The sequence below is a fragment of the Tenrec ecaudatus genome, chromosome 2 (assembly GCF_050624435.1).
Source record: "Tenrec ecaudatus isolate mTenEca1 chromosome 2, mTenEca1.hap1, whole genome shotgun sequence".
Classification (NCBI taxonomy): domain Eukaryota; kingdom Metazoa; phylum Chordata; class Mammalia; order Afrosoricida; family Tenrecidae; genus Tenrec; species Tenrec ecaudatus.
This window is the reverse complement of record NC_134531.1, coordinates 64,161,108-64,177,663: the sequence shown is the minus strand read 5'-3', so window position 1 is coordinate 64,177,663 and position 16,556 is coordinate 64,161,108. Positions and strand designations below refer to the sequence as shown.

Sequence of the window (16,556 nt, the reverse complement as noted above, 5' to 3'; positions counted from 1 at the left end):
GTATTTTGGTTTGATCTATTCCTTAAAGAAGAAGCCCTGGTGACATGGTGGTTAGGCATTGGGCTCCTAATTTCAAGACCAACAATTCAAAACCAGCAGCCCCTCCATGAGAAAGACAGGGTTTTATCTCCTGCGAAGAGTTCCAGTTTCAGAAACTCACAGGGGCCGTTCTACCCTGTCCTACAGGGTTGCTATGAGTTGGCACAGACTTGAGGGCAGTGAGTTTATTCCTTAACTATGTTATCGAAAGAACGGTCAACTTGTCTTACACACGGTTTCAGGGATCTTTAACAGCCAGAGCAGGTCACTGCCTATGAAGCCACATTTCAAACATGGAAAACATGCTATAAGTTTTTAAGGGAAGTCACAAAGTAAATGAAACAAAGGTTCTAAGAGACTCCACCTAAGCCTCCAATATCATCATAACAGAGGAACAGCTTCTCCTCGACCGGACGGTCCCACAGACATCTGGGCAGAACTGTGGACCTGTATGATCTCCCCTGGAAATCCAGAGTTTAAAGAAACGACGTTGCCTTAATGGCTTATAACTTTCCTCCCTTCAGAGGCCGGCCTCTCAATCGAGGAAGAGATCAGAACAGCTGCTGCTCAAGAACTTGCTCGGTGATTTGGAAAACCACGAGCTTACGTGCTGGCAGTCTCGGGGCTATGCGGAGACCCAGACACACACCGCCACCTCTGGCTGACTTCGCTGAGCACAGGCAGGGATCAGAGCAGGCAACCCCAAGGGCAAGACCCGTCTGGTCAACAGAAGCAGCTATACAACAGAAGACAGCAGCAGCAGACAAAGACAGACAGACTGGGCCATAAAACGTTAAAAACAAGGACCCCAGACATACTAAGAACCATTTTTGTAAAAACAAAACAAAACCCCAAAACACCCCAAACAAAAACAAACAAAAAAAAAACACCGTAAAAAAATGAAAAGACAAAAGCATATTGGAAAAAGAATTGGTTAAATTATGAAAGATTTACTATCCCTTTCCCAGTTCTCACAAATCCGTAAGAAAAAAAAATCAAGCATAAGAAAGGGCAATGGATGAAAATACAGAAAAAGATCCTTTCCTGAGTCTGGGTAAAACCACCCTGTGGGTTTCCAAGACTGTAACACTTTACAAGAGTAGAAAGCCTGTCTTTCTCCCTCGGAGCTGCCGGTGGTTTCAAACTACTGACCTTGCTTGCAGGCAGTAGCCCAGTGAGTAAGCCCTGCGCCCAAAGCACGTGGCAGTGTTTCCGAGAGTGGGGTGAACTGAAGACTTCAGCCTATGCATTTTATCACACGATTGCCAACTCTACCCCAAACGACTGTACCAATTAGGGGGGGCAGCTCCCTCACATCCATGCCAGTGTTGGCCTTCATCAGTTTAATAAAAATTAATAACGTGCTCTGCCAAGGATTCTTTCTCATTCTAGTCACATTTCTCCTAGGATTGAAATGCAGATTCCTTTCATATGTTCACTATTTCTATTTTTCGCTATGAAGGAACATTTACACCCTCTGTCCACTTATCTATTGGTACATGCACCGTTTCTCAAGCTGTCAGTTATGGATTAAAAAATCTATTTTTCTAAGCGGGTTCTTTTGCTTTTGTTGATTTTATGGGCACACACATTCTGAGAGAGATGATACCATCTTGCCATTTGGGACTTGTGGATTCTATGTCATGCTCACAAAACCCTCCCCGGAGCTAGGTATCTGTGACTTCCAACCTTTCTATTTACAGAGCGACTGTTCAATTTCTTTCCATTTTCGGGGGTATCCAGCGCTCCACGAGGGAAATTGTGTTTGTGAAGTTGCCATCAGAACGCTGTGCTAGCATCTGGTGCTTTCCTCATAGCCTGAGTGACGCACCTGTGCAAATGAAACTTCCATCTCCGCCCATTTACCTGTGGGGAAGGCTCATGCCTTTGTGAAGATGGCCTGCCTCACACATCACCTGCACCCATGAAAACCAGGAAGTGGAGCTTTCTCTCTGGGGGTCAATACATACTGAATTAAAAAACTCACAGCCATCAAATCGATTCTGACCCCTAGTGACACTGTGGGAGGGTAGACCGGCCCCTGTGGGCTTCTGGGACCATCAGAGGAACAGATGCTTTCCCTTTCTCCAGTGGAACAGCTGGTGGTTTTGAACTGACGACCTCGCTGTTAGCAGCCCAGTGCGTAATCCCCCATGCCACCAGGACTCCAATAAAGAAACGCCGAGAGAGGGCCATCCTTCTTCCTCTTGCTTTTTGCCCCCTAGGAGACACAGGGGCACCTTTGCCTGGTCATATGTAAAGCACGCCAAAGCAGAAAATGCAGCAACCGACAGAAAGGGGCAAGAGGCATTTCACATTACCCACGCTGGAGGGTTTATACAGAGAAGGAACCGTGCAGACTGGGATCAGCGGCACTTCTGACACAAAGTTTGTCGGACTTGCACTGCCTGAGAGGAGCTAACCCCCTTACAGCTACATCGCACGGGGCCAACTATGCCTGAACCTGACCGGGTGGCTTCGCTCTGCCCACCCCTCCCAGGAAACACTGGAATGACAGCTACAGGAGAAGAATGCTTGCTCACAGTAAGTCGGGAAAGTAAAAATAATTAAAAGGATCGTTAAGGCTTCAACCAAACATTGCCTCACTGTGGATATCTATCAGAACTGGAGGAAATCACAGCAATAAGAGGCTAGCTAATGGGATATGCAATTACTACAGAGCACTGCCACAAGGAGTGAGACGCAACATGTCTAAGTCACTATTGAATCATATACGAGAACTTGTATATAAAAAGCCTGTCTTTCTACCAAGGAGAGGCTGGTGGTTTTGAACTACTGACCTTGAAATTAGGCCAAAAAATGTCTGTGGGAGAAGGAAGTAGCTTTCTACTCCAGTAAAGAGTTACAGTCTCAGAAAACCACAGGGGCCGACCTATCCTGTCCGGTAGGGCCTCCCTGAATCAGAATCCCGTCGGTGGCCATGAGCGTAAACACAATGGCCTTTCTTGACTCTGGTCGACTCTGACATGATCATGTCGCACATCAGACCTCGGTTTACTGCGCTCCGCTTTATTGCTCTCCACCGAAAACGGCATGTTTCAGATTGAAGGAGGTGGCAACCCTGCACTGAGCAACTCAATCTGAATCACTTTGACAAAAGCCTGGGTTAATGTCCTGCTGTCCTGCTTCTGTGTCTCACTTTGATAATTTCCATATTTCAAAAGTCTTCTTCATGCTCTTGTACACTTAGTAGACCTTGCAGGGCTGGATAGGACAGAGGCTGTACACTGGTACATATGAGGGCTGGAGGTACAGGGAATCCAGGGTGGATGATACCTTCAGGACCAAGGGTGTGAGGGACGATGCTGGGAGAGTGGAGGGTGAGTGGGTTGGAAAGGGGGAACTGATTACAAGGATCCACATGTGACCTCTTCCCTGGGAGAGGGACAGCAGAGAAGGGGGGAAGGGAGACTCCGGATAAGGCAAGATATGACAAAATAACGATGTATAAATTACCAAGGGCACATGAGGGAGGGGGGAAAGGGGAGGGAGGGGGAAAAAAAAAGAGGACCTGATGCAAGGGGCTTAAGTGGAGAGCAAATGCCTTGAGAATGATTGGGGCAGGGAATGTATGGATGTGATTTATACAATTGATGTATGTATATGTATGAACTGTGATAAGAATTGTATGAGCCCCTAATAAATTGTTAAAATTAAAAAAATAAATAAAAATAAAAAAAAATAAACTCACTGATAATTCAAAAAAAACCAAAAAACTAAAGAAAATCATGCCGTCAAGTCGATGCCAACTCACAGTGACCTTAACAGGACAGAGTAGAACTGCCCCACTCCCGCCCTCCCCAAGAGTTAACTCTTTACAGGAACAGGAAGCCCCGGATTTCACCCTTGGAGCGGATAGTGGCTTCAAACTGCTGACCTTGCAGTTAGCAATCCAACACATAATCACTATATCACCAAGGGTCTGTTAGCAGACTATAGTACAGTGAAAACACAACTTTTATGTGCGCTGGGAGCCCTACAAAGTCACGTCTGTGACTTTCTGAGGATCTTGACTTTCCCGCAACAGTGTGGATCCCAGCCCCAGGAACTCAAAGGGATGCCAATATAGATCTCAAATGCATAAAAAACAGTTATGCCACGCAGCCTTAAAAATAAAACATTACCAACTATCCACTCTGTTCCCCAATTCTATCCTTCTCCCTTCTTAGAGGTAATTATAAAAAAAAAAGCAAGTCATAGTGACCTCATAGAACAAGGCGGAACTGTCCCCGTGGGCTTCTGAGACTGTCACTCTTTCGGGGAGTCAAAAACCTCTTCTTTCTGCTGTGGTTTCGAAGAGCCGCTCAACGCATAACCACTACACCACCAGGTTTCCCTGAGGGCCTGGACTGGAGGCAACTAGCACCCTGCCTTCGAGGCGAGTCTACGGAGAGCCCCTTTGAAACCCTTTATCACCAAGCTGCAGGGACCCTAGGGCCGAGAAGAAGGAGCACTGTGACGTTAAAGGCCCATTTTATGGTCGCAGATGACCTTGGGAGAACAGCCTTACCTCTGCTCCACGAAACGGGTCTTTACAAGCACCCTGTCTCCTCTTAAACACCCTGCGGGTGACTCTGAGCTGGAATTGACAACAGAGGCACCGTGGCTGTTAGCGCCAGGTCCACTCATGGTAAACCCATGCTGCCTTGGCTGCATTCGGACAGAGGCCTCGACTCCCCCGGGATCGCTGGGTGGGTGTGGACCGCCAACTTGTGGGTGAACCATGTCTGTGCTCTTCAGAGGGGTCAATTAAATGACACTCTTTATGATTTTTAAAATATGGATCCATCTTCTTAAACTTTGTTCTGTGATGGAATCGATTTCAAAGGCTTCCAAGTGTTTGTGAAAAACATGGAATTGGAAGGCCATGGCAACTTTCCATGAACTTTTAAAAAGCTTCCTCATATAAGAAAACATTTGCCATTTCAACCATCTATCACGTTCTCCATTCCGCGTGACCATCACCCTTATTCACTTCCAAATCTTTCCATCGCCTTTTTCTTTAAACAGATTTATCGGCATAGCCTTCACATATCACGCAATGTAATCATTCAATCACATTAACAAAGATATGTGCAATCCTCACCACAATCAAGTCCAGAACAGTTTCTTATCGCACTCCCCATCCGCGCCCCCACCTTCCTCCCCGGCCATGCCCCTAAGCAACTGTCAGTCTAGTTGCTGTCTACAGATCTACCGAGCCTGGATTTCATATATAGAAAACCACACACAACACAGACGATAAGCAAACACACACACGAGAGAGAAAACCAGCAACAATGGCTAGACCAAATACAGAAAACCCTCATTCAAAAAGAAAGCAGAAATACTAAAAACTGAAAAAACTTTCACATTTTCATCACCTTTCATGGAAACAGTGTGCGTGACGCAAAATCGCTCTCCCCTTCCAGCGTGCCGCCCACTCTCAACCCCCGGTGACTCCGGATACTCGCGTAAGTAGGATCCCGCGGTGGCTGTCCTTTTGTGTCTGATGTATGTTCTTCACCTTAAAGTAGTCATCTATATGATGAGCACGGATCAGAACTTCATTCTCTCTTGACTAATTTTCTGTGTAATGTCAATGAGGGACTCAGGTGGCACTCTGGGCGAGATGCCAGGGCTGCGACCTGCAGTCCAAAGCCAGCAGCCATGTTGAGAAAGATGAGGCGGTGACGATGTCTCGTCTGGCAGACCTTACAGAGTAGCTGCTCAGAGTTGGATGGACTCAGTGGCCGTGGGTTCTGCTGTGGTTTGTATGGCTGTACCACGTTTTACTGACCCATTTGTCTGCAGAGACATACTTGCGATCTCCACCGTTGACTACTGTGAATAACGCTGCATACGTGCTTGTGTAAAGGGTCTCTCCGAGTCTCTGCTTTCAGCATCTGATCTACACCCAGCAGTGGGACCGCCAGGTCACATGCTAATTGAATTTTTAATTCTCACAGGGACCATCCCACTTAAACAATAACTGTTTGCTGTTTGTTTCGTACAACGTTGTGTTTGCGTTCCATCCGTGTCACTAGGAGCAGTCTTGTTTTCTATGCTGCGGTGTTCCACGTATGACTACATCTGCATTTCCCAGTTGAACTTGAGGCTGTGCCCCATATTTAGCTCTTGTAAGCAATGTGTTGTGTATGGCGCGGAGCCTGTCATCTTGTGTGTGGGGGCAGGGGCTTCTCTAGAATTTCACTTCCAAGTGGTATTTCTGGATTTCAGTGGAGTTCTTAGGGTATTGTGAACTTCCCAATTTAACTTGTTGCTTAAACTTCTTTTTCTGCTCATAGCAGGCAAAGTAAAATGTCATTAGAGATATGCAGCTACCTCTTTCTTCTTCTCAAACATGCCGCAGCTAACGCCTACCCTCGGGCAAGAGGCCCTTGGGCTCAAAGACTGCCTTGAGGAGAAAAGTGGCAGCCCCACCCTCAAGCCCAAGTCAAAAACAACACCCTGGAGAGCACCCAGCAGCAGCAGCAGATTAAGAGCTTTCTTGAGAGTGCAATGTAGATGGGGCTTCACCTCCCCATCTTTCCATCCATGATCTTTCATATTATGTAGGGTATCGTCCCAATTGGAGGTGCCAAAAACCCCTGAAATCCACTCAAAGAAAACACTTCTTCCCATCTCTGACCTCCATAGGCCTTGTTTAACTCTCCTTGTATACAGTCATCTTACCCACACAGACGACACACTGGGAATTCCCTTTCTCTCCCGGCCAAAGCCTTCCCCTCTTTCCCATCTTTGACAGAACATCGACAACCCTACAGCAGACACGACAGTCGTCACTGCATAGTTTCTGTCACAAGGCTCCACTGTCCTTAAAATGCCATGAGTTTAATGAGGCCAGAGATACCATCTAAGGAGTAACGTAGTCTCTTTTAGGCCAATCTCAATAGATCAGTCACATTATAACAGACAAGCAACTGAGGGAGAAAAATATGAAGCGGGTTCCAGCATTACTCCTCTTCATGGGAGCCAGACTGTCTCTTTTTCCCAAAATCTAATTATCATATGGACATCTGCCTTGCATTATCCCAACATGTAGAAATAGCAAACGGCCGGCATGAAAAAGGACGGCCCTCTAGAAAAGGAAATTCTATAATCTGTAATCCCCGCCGTGAAACCGAGGCTTAGGTCTGCACTAAGCCATCAGACAGCACGACGTTGCGTAAAACAAGAGGAAAACCACGATATACCAAGGTGGAAACCCTCGCTCAACTAGCAAAGTGCCTGCTTGTGTGTGTGCATTTGCTTGAATGTAGTAAACACAAGTGGAGCAACAGCCGAGTCGAATTACCTGCGTGAGCAGAGAGAGGGGAGTGCGGCCGAGGCAATGCCGGTGACTGTCCATTGCCGATCAAACTTTTCCGGTTGCTTGTGCGGCAACTGTCACAAAGAAAGGAGAGACAGTTTCACTTTACAAAGCTCACATCAGTCACATGGTAGCACGGTTACAGCAAGGACAGGCTGTGCCTTCCAGTCCAGCACGTTCCCACAAGTGAATGTGAGCTCACTCGGTCTAAGGAAGGCCACCCTCCAGAACACGAGAAAATACAACGTATTCACATGGCAGAACATCAGCAGTGTTCCTCACCACCCGTGACGCTCCAGTCACACGCCTTCCTCCAGCCCTTGGCTGCAAACACGTGACGCGCCATACGCCCAAGAAATAAATTAGGGATTCAAATCAGTAAACCACTGGTAGCATCTTTGTTGACATGAAATTTCTAATACAAAATTACATGCAATGGAGCGCAATGACATTAATCTTACAACGATGCACTAATTAAAAATCTAATTATTTAGACAAATTTCATACTTGTGTCTTTTGTCAACAGAACAGCTGATGCCCAAGATAAATGTGTTTCGCTATTCATTTGTTTTCCATCTAATGTGTTACATTCCAATTCCCTGTTCAGGTAAATGTTTTGCAATCATAAAAACAGGTTTCGGTGGGTATAAATGTAACAGGCCTTCAATCTCCTGATTGCAATACTCTGTATTTTTAAAATTCATGTTGTTAATTGTCCTTGAGTCCATTCTTAAACCCAGACAAGTCAAAACAGTATTGCTACAAAACTTTCATTAGACCAAAACGTCAAAATGTGAAATCTTCTTTCTGGCTATAGCCTCCCTCTAGGACTAGACATTTCTGAATGTTCCGTTTCCATTTCTGCCATCCCTCCCCCACGCTTTACGCCACCCCCAGACAGCAGGCCGGGCCTCCGTGAGGGGCTCATTGGGAGTTCCTGTGAGAGGGTCTTTGAGGTCTGAGCACAGGAAGACGTCTCAGGAGGCAAGCTCAGGGCTGTGGGGCCCAGGGAGCAAGGTCTCCCAAGGACTTCTTGCAACGCCCGCTCCCTCCAAGGCTGAGCAGGTGCCTAGTGGTGACGGCACCCCAACAGCTCCTTAGGGCAATTTTCCTGGCCTCTTTCTCACCAGCGCAGCTCCCCATGTTCGAACACGTCCTAAGAAGCCATGGTGATGATTAAAACATTGTCCTAATAATCCCCTGGAAAAATCTATCCAGATCTTGCCCCCTCTTCCAACCCCCCCCCCAAAAAAACACCCACTTGCCACAATTTTCTGAGCTGGCTTCTCGTGCCATGAACTGAACTGACCCAGTAGATCCTCTTGGAAGCCACTGTTTTGATTACACCCACGAGGAGTGCCTGGTTATGACTGGTTCTATGGAATGATCTGCTTCTGTCCTGCTCGAGCTGGCTCATCTTCTCATACCGCTTCTGGCACCCATAACGCAAACCAAAGGCTCGCTGAGGTCAAGCTGTCTGTGAAAAACTGAAAATGCTAAGCGTTGTGAGACCCCAACTTCAGCAGCTATAGCATCGATGATAAGTCTATAATCTTCTTCCACCGGTTTCTGGACTTCAGCCACAGTCCAGATGGATGGGCTTTGCGCTCTAGACTCATCTTTGAGGTCTTCCCAGCCTTCCTGAAAACACTCGATTGATCTAGAAACTGTTGTTCCATATGGGACAGCATTCCTGTAAACTTGCTGCCCAACTTCCAAGATTTGGGAAGGTGTCTACTTGAGATTTGTTAACCATTCGTTATCCGTGACCTCAAAGTTGTCCATGGCACAAAAGGACACCAAGGCGCGTGTTTCACTAAGAAAACTTGTCTGCAGCCATCTACTGATGACAAACACAACCATGATTTGTTCGGCAAACGCCTGGCCAAACATGGACCAAAACTTTACTAGAGATACTTTTTTTTTTTCACGTATCCTTTATAGCAGAACTAAATGGAATAAATCGCTACATAAAAGTGCATGGCAAGCAACTCTTCTTGATTATGCTAAAGAGAAAGTCTTAAAGTTGTTCATTCAATTCCCAACTCAGCTTCATAAATCCTAGAGAGTTAAGACAAATATGAAACTGTCTGAGAGTGAAGAGATGTATTATCTCGTTTGGTTTTCTTCAATATTGACTGGCATTACAGCCTATTACCTCACTGAACCCACCGTAAGCTTCTGGGCAATCTGATGATTTCATTTTCTTACACTATGGGCACCCCCTCATCCTTCACCAAGCACAGTAATAGTTAATTCAGAACATATTTCTGCTTTACAAGGTGCCTTTAAAAGATTTTTTCCAGGAATGTATGAAAGTCTCCTGGCATTACGTTCCTGAAACAGGGATTTTCATTTGACTGCACAGTTCGACACAGGGTCTAATGGGTGGACACCGAAAGGAGCATTAAGACATTCATGGACAAATTTCATGACCTTTTAAAAACAATTATCCGTGAACTTGTTGAAGCCCCTTTGTGTTTGAGGTTTACAGAATATTTGAAAAGGGCATTCCCAGATATTCCATGACTACATTTCATTACTTGATTTTCTGCTGGAGAAGAATATTAACAAACAAATCTGTCTTGGAAGAAGTACAGCCAGAGTGCTCCTTAGAAGCAAGGGTGGTGAGACTCTTATCTCTTGTACTTTGGACATGTTGTCAGGAAAGACCTATCCATGGAGAAGGACTTTGCGCTGGGAAAGCAGAGGGGCCACGGGAAAGAGGATGGCCCTAGGGGAGACAGACTGACACAATGGCTTCAGCAGGGGCTCAAACACGATGAAAATGTGAAGGCTGCTCAGACAAGGCAGTGCTTCAGGCGGCTGTACACATGGTTGATAGCAGTCGTAAGGACTCGACAGCACCTGTCAACAACGACAAAACATTTCCAAACCAAGCCTGAGTTTCTTCCCCGGCAGTATTGACTTGGGAGCCAACCTTTTCTATTAGATGTTTGTTGCTTATTATCATTTGTCAACATCTTATATTTATAATTTTTTAAGGTCAGGCTGCATAATTTTATTTTCCTTACTGGAGCAATCAACACCCAGCATTATCTTGGAGTTTAATTAAGATCATGTTTACTCAGCCTTGAAGAAGCTGTTGAATAAGAATAGACCCTTGATACTTAATTATGAAGGCAGCTAATGGTATTATCAACTCATCTATCAAGAACTAAATTCGACCTATTAAATTCATAGTCATCAAATCAGATACACTGGTTGTTTAAAAAGGATCCCATATAATGTCCTTAATGTTAATTCAAATCAATGTCCCCTTCTCATTTCAGTATATGAATATTAAAGAAATTTTCTTGTTAATATTAATAAAATAAAAATTATAAATTAAAGATTTATATCCTGAAAATCACAGCATGTTTGGCAATTTGACAAATGAACTGAAACATCAGATAATTTTCACAAAATGGCTATCTGTATTAATTTCTCCATTTAGCATGTAATCTAAATTATTCATAAAGAATTAATTTTGACTTAATTATTAATATTCACATTTGTAAACAATATGAATAATAAATATCAACAGAAATAGCCATCTAATAAATACTTTCAATAGGGTTCCCGTGACATAATGCTAACTTACTTGAGAATTTAGAAAATTGTACTTCTTAAAGTTTTTTAAAGATAGAATTTCCAAAGAAACGAGTATATTGTCACAACATGCAAAATTAATAGCCAGCAATTTATAGTCCAATGAAATATACACACTCACAATGGTATTAACGCTTTAAAAGAAAAATACATCAACACTGCTCCTCTGAAAACTGTCAGTCAGCTCTGGGCCTGGGAGGGTCAGTGCCACAGTCCAAGGGGGCACCATGGTAACTGGCATAACACAGTTAACAAAGACAATATTCTACATCCTCCTTTGGTGAGTAGCAACCAGGCTAAGGAACTAGTGAGCAGTTTTGGGGGTACAACTATAGGTCTATCCCCACCCAGAGGAAAGAAGAGCAGTAAAGAATCGAAAGATGTATGCCAATGGACTGGCCCAATGGACTAAGGGGTCATGTGAGACCCTGAGAGGAAGCACCTGGGGCCCCGCTACCACTGCCAACTGCCCTGAAAAGGGCCCAAGGGCCCGGGCAGAGCGAAGAACGTGAGCCACAAAGCTCAGCATCAAACGTGACCTGGCTTGCCGGCCAGGGAGAGACTGACGGATCCCCAACTACATCCACTCAGGCGTTTCAGCTCTGAAAGAGAACTCCTCCTTGGGTTAGTGTCATCAACTCTTCAAGACGGAAGAGAAAGCACTTATCCAAGGACAAAGCTGAGCGGCTTGGGGAGAGGAGTGGACGTCAGAAGCACAGAGGAGGTAGGACTGAGTGGAGACAAAATGAATGCGCATCGCCATCTGTGAAGCTGAGCAGCTGCTCTGTAGACTTTCACCTCATTCAAAATAAAAAGTTTTAAAAACGGGACACAACATTTTAAAAAGGAGAGGATAGCTTCAATCATACCAATAACGAAGGTGTCTAAATGATATAAGATCTAAAAATGAAAGATACTTGCTTTGTTCAATGTGGCCCAAAGCTTACATTACATTCAGCCAGCATTTGCCGACTTCTCTTTAAAGATCTGATGACTCATGTAGGATTCGGGGTGAAATGAAAGATATAATCTACCTTAACGTGAATAATGAATAAATACATGAGCAAGTTTAAAAAAGTCGAGTTAAAAACACATTGCATTTTCCTCATGATTTGAACTCAGTTTACGATATTTAAGGGACTGATAGTATGATATAGAAAATCTTAAATTACCAGAGAACTAGCTTAGGACATACGCTTTGAAAAATGAAAACCATATCGCTAAAAATATTTTCTCTTACATCTACAAAGATCTTCGGCAATAAACTCCCCCAAAAACCAAAACCAAAAAACCCAAATTCACCATCATCAAGTTGATGCCAACTCATAGCAACCCTGTCAGACAGGGTAGAACTGCCCCTGCTTTTGAGACACTCTTCACAGGAATAGAACACCCGTCTTTCTCCCAGCGTTAAACCAGAGATGGCTTCAACTTAGAAGAGACTGGAAACTATATTTAATCTCTTACAGAATAAAACAGAGAACTTTGACTAGGGTATGCTTCTCAATATGACAAAACCAGATTTTATCAACTACAGGACAATGTGGAAATGAGATTGACTTCCCAGCGTGCACAGAAAATAAATTTGATGCTCAAGAAGTAGAGTGTGGAGCTCAGAAATGAACTGTGGGTGCTCAACATTGCTCATGGAACAGGAGCATTCTAACATAGACAAGCGGCCATCGAGCTCAGAAGCAACAAAGCCCACATGGAAGAAGCACACCAGCCTGTGTGACCACGAGCTGTCGAAGGGATCAGGTATCAAGCATCAAGGAACAAAAAATCATATCATTGAAAATGTGGGTGAGTGCAGAGTGGAGACTCAAAGTCCAATGGTAGCCAACTGGACACCCCTTGCTGAGGGGTTGTGGGGAGGAGGTGAACCAGTCAGGGTGCAGGGTAGCAATGATGAGACATATAACTTTCCTCTAGTTCTTCCCCCCCCCCCCCACTATCATGATCCCAATTCTACCTTGAAAATCTGGCTAGACCAGATTATGTACATTGGTACAGGTAACAACTGGAAACACAGGGAATCCAGGACAGAGGACTCCTCCAGAACCAGTGATGAGAGTGGCGATGCCTGGAGGGTGCAGAGAATGTGGGGTAGAAAGGGGAACTGATTACAAGAATCTATGTATCGTCTCCTTCCTGGGGGAGGGACAGCAGAGAAGAGGGCAGGGGAGACGTCAGATAGTATAACATATGACAAAATAATAATAATATATGAGTGATGAAGGGTTCACGAGGTAGAGGGGAGTGGGGAGGGAGGGGGAAAATGAGCAGCAGATATTAAGGGCTCAAGTCGAAGGCAAATGTTTTGAGAATGATGATGGCAACAAATGTACATATGTTCTTGACACATGGATGGATGCATGGATTGTGATAAGCATTGTATGAGCTCCCAATAAAATGATTTAAAAAAAGAAAGCAAAGGAGCATTCTGTGTTACATTTAACCTGCGGAGAAGCTGGCTGTTGGCTCTTGTACTTGCTGGGTGCAGCGAGTCAGCTCTGCTCACAGTGAGCCTGTGTAAAACAGAGGAAAACATGGCCCGGTCCCGCTGGCAATGGCTGCTATCATTGAGCTGATCGTTGCAGTGCGTGGTAACCATTTCTTGAATTATAAGAATTAATACCCAGGATTTGGAGATTGAAAAATTCCCAGAAACCCAACTCTTTCATGATAATAATTTATTCCCTCACCCTTCCACCCCACCTTGAATAGAGTCCCTCATGAACTGCGGCAGCATTCATGCAAGTTCCAGGCAAGGTCTCATGCAGCAATGGGTGCCGTTCAGTCTGAAGTCCGAAGGTCAGGCAAGGGTGAGTCAGATGCTGGGACCAGAGGACACAATCCACCCCTGGCTCTCGCTGGTGATGAAATTATGCCCCATGCTTCTCAGTGAACTCATTTTATACACGGCAGGATGGCGCTGCGGGAATCCTGTTCACGATTACTCACAGGAGAAGCCTATCAATATCTTCCCCTACCTTCTTCCCAGACCCACGCAGGGAAAGGGCATTTGGTTACATGGTGCAGCCATATTTCACACAGATGCAATCCCCTATGCTCCCCTCCACCCCCAGACTGCATCTTATTCATGTGCAGATGAACTGCAGCCTCGGGCCATGTTTCCAGTTGCTACTGGCCACCTATAATCAGCCAAGCTTTCTCCCAGTCCACTCCAGAAATAGTTTTCTTTCTCCTCCCAGCTGTAGCATAGAACTCCTACCATCCATTGTAAGTCACGAGGAGCCCTGGTGACATGGTGGTTACCTGTTGGGCTGGGATCTGAAGGTCAGTAGTTTGAAACCACTAGCCACCCTGTGAGAGAGAGGTGGGGCTGTCTACTCCTGTGAAGAGTTACAAATCTTCGAAACTCACAGGACAAGTCTACCCTGTCCTATAGGGTCACCATGAGTTGGCAACACGATGGCTGTGAGTGTGGGATAGTAAGTAACTGCAACTAAACTAGCCATTCATCGACGTGGTCTGACTCATACCCCCTACTGAGCTCATTAGTCAGCCTCATCCCACTCCTGTTTGCTAGCAGATAGGGCTCTCCAAAATGGGACCACAGCCGCAGATGTGTGAAAGCCACAACATTATATGTCACCGAAAGGAGTATGGCTGGAAGGGCCCCATTAGTCTAGTAGAACCCTCAGCCATTGGGTCAATCCATCTTATTGCGGGTTTTCTTTTTCTCTCCTGATAGCGTGTCCAAAGTATGTGAGTGTGTCATCCTCCCTTCTAAGGAGAATTCTGGCTGAACTTCTTCCTAGGCAGAGACTTTTTTTCCTTCTGGTAGCCCATGGAAAATCCAATATTTTCACCAACAGAATAATTCTTTGATCTCCCTTATCCACGGTCCAGCTTTTGCACACATATGAGATACTTAGAAAGAGCGGGTCTTAAGTTAAGCATACCTGGGTCCTCTAAACGACCCGATTGTTTTGAACACTTCAGAAAGCTCTTGAGCAGCAGATGTGCCAAATGCACTATGCTGTCTGATGTCTTGACTGCTACTTCCATGGGTACTGATGGAGCACCCAAGGAAAGTGAAATCCTTGACAACTTCAATCTTCTTTCTGTTAATTTTGCTTATTAATCTACCTGAGATTTTCTTTTCATTGAGGTGTAATCCACACTGAAGCCTGCAGTCTTTGATCTTCACCAATGAGGGGCTTAAGTCTCCACTTTCAGCAAGCAAGGTTGTGTCTCTCACAGGCGGTCTTCCTCCAGCCCGGAAGCCACATTCCTCTTCATCTTGTCTCTGTGTTCAGCAACCAGGCTGAAAGGAGACAACGCGAACACGCCCCTGTCCTGATTGTAAACCACACAGGACCCGATGATTCTGTGTGAGCAATTGTTCCTTGGTTTGTGTACAGGTTCCTCAGGTGGGTGAAGTTTGGAAATTCCCATTCTTTGCGATGTGATCTATGGTGTGTTATGATCCAAAGAGCAGAATGGCTTTGCCTAATCCCTAAAACACAGGTAAACATCTTCCTGAGAATTGCAGCTTTCAACCAAGATCTAGAATGACATCCCGTATTTCATGTCCTCTTCTGAACTGAGCTTGAATTTCTAGCCATTTCCTGCCAATCTACTCCTGCAGCGGTTTTTGAATTAGCCTCTGTAATAGTTCACTTACATGTAATATTAATGATATTACTCGAGCATTTCCACATACTGTTGGAATTGTACACTCTTGCTTTTTGTCGTTGGGAGGTGCTGCTGGGTCAGTTCGGGCTGACAGCAACCCCGTGCATGACGGAAGGAAACTTTGCCTGTCTTGCGCCCCCTCCCGGTCCTTGTCCTGCTTGTGCTCACTCACTGTTGCAGTCCCTGTGTGCATCCACACTGCTGTGCGTCTTCCTCTTCTCTGCAGTCTCTATATTAGCAAGCCTCGTGTCCTTCTCTGGGACAGGGACCACCACCATAACATGTCCACAGTACACGAGAAAAAGCCATGCCAGCCTTGCTACTCCGGAGCATCCTCGCTGCATTTCTTCCGATACAGATTTATCTGTTCTTCTAATAATTTCGGTATTTTTTGTGAGCACCATGATTCAAATGCATCAATTCTCCTCTGGATTTTCTTACTCAATAATAATGGTATAGTTGTTATTTTTAGAATCCCGGGAACCTAGTGAAATACTCCAGAGATACTTTTCCAAGGCAAGGTGGAGGTAGAGAAGGGTCACCCTATCTCAGTACTGCCACCTTCTGACATCTCCACAACCCACCAGCCTTTCCATTCTAGGTACCTGATTCCCAAGAAATGAATGAATACCTGCGATGACCTGGCCACTAAGAACGCTCCCAGTGAGCAGGACCTGTGAGCATTTACTTGCTAGCTTTTGATAGCACCTGACACTCCCCACATCAATAACGATGTTGCCAGAAAATGCTGGCCTGACCTATGCTTCTAACAGTCATTCCTGCCAGCATCACACGCTTTTATGACCATACAAGGAGAATCTCATAGCACCCAAGTATGAGGCAGGCCTTCAAGATGGCAGCCCCCATACCATACTTGTCCTTAAAGTGACAAGCTAGTCATAGCACC

The 16,556-nt window shown here is 45.1% G+C and overlaps 1 protein-coding gene across 7 annotated transcripts in view; it reads right to left on the bottom strand.

Annotated features, from left to right (window-relative positions):
* Positions 1-16,556, bottom strand: part of MAST4 (microtubule associated serine/threonine kinase family member 4) — a 740,331-nt gene that overhangs the window by 112,687 nt on the left and 611,088 nt on the right. For all 7 annotated transcript variants that reach the window (XM_075541112.1, XM_075541113.1, XM_075541114.1 and 4 more), the window contains one exon: positions 7,358-7,446. In XM_075541112.1, the coding sequence (XP_075397227.1) occupies positions 7,358-7,446 (89 nt within the window). The remainder of the gene's footprint in view (positions 1-7,357; positions 7,447-16,556) is intronic.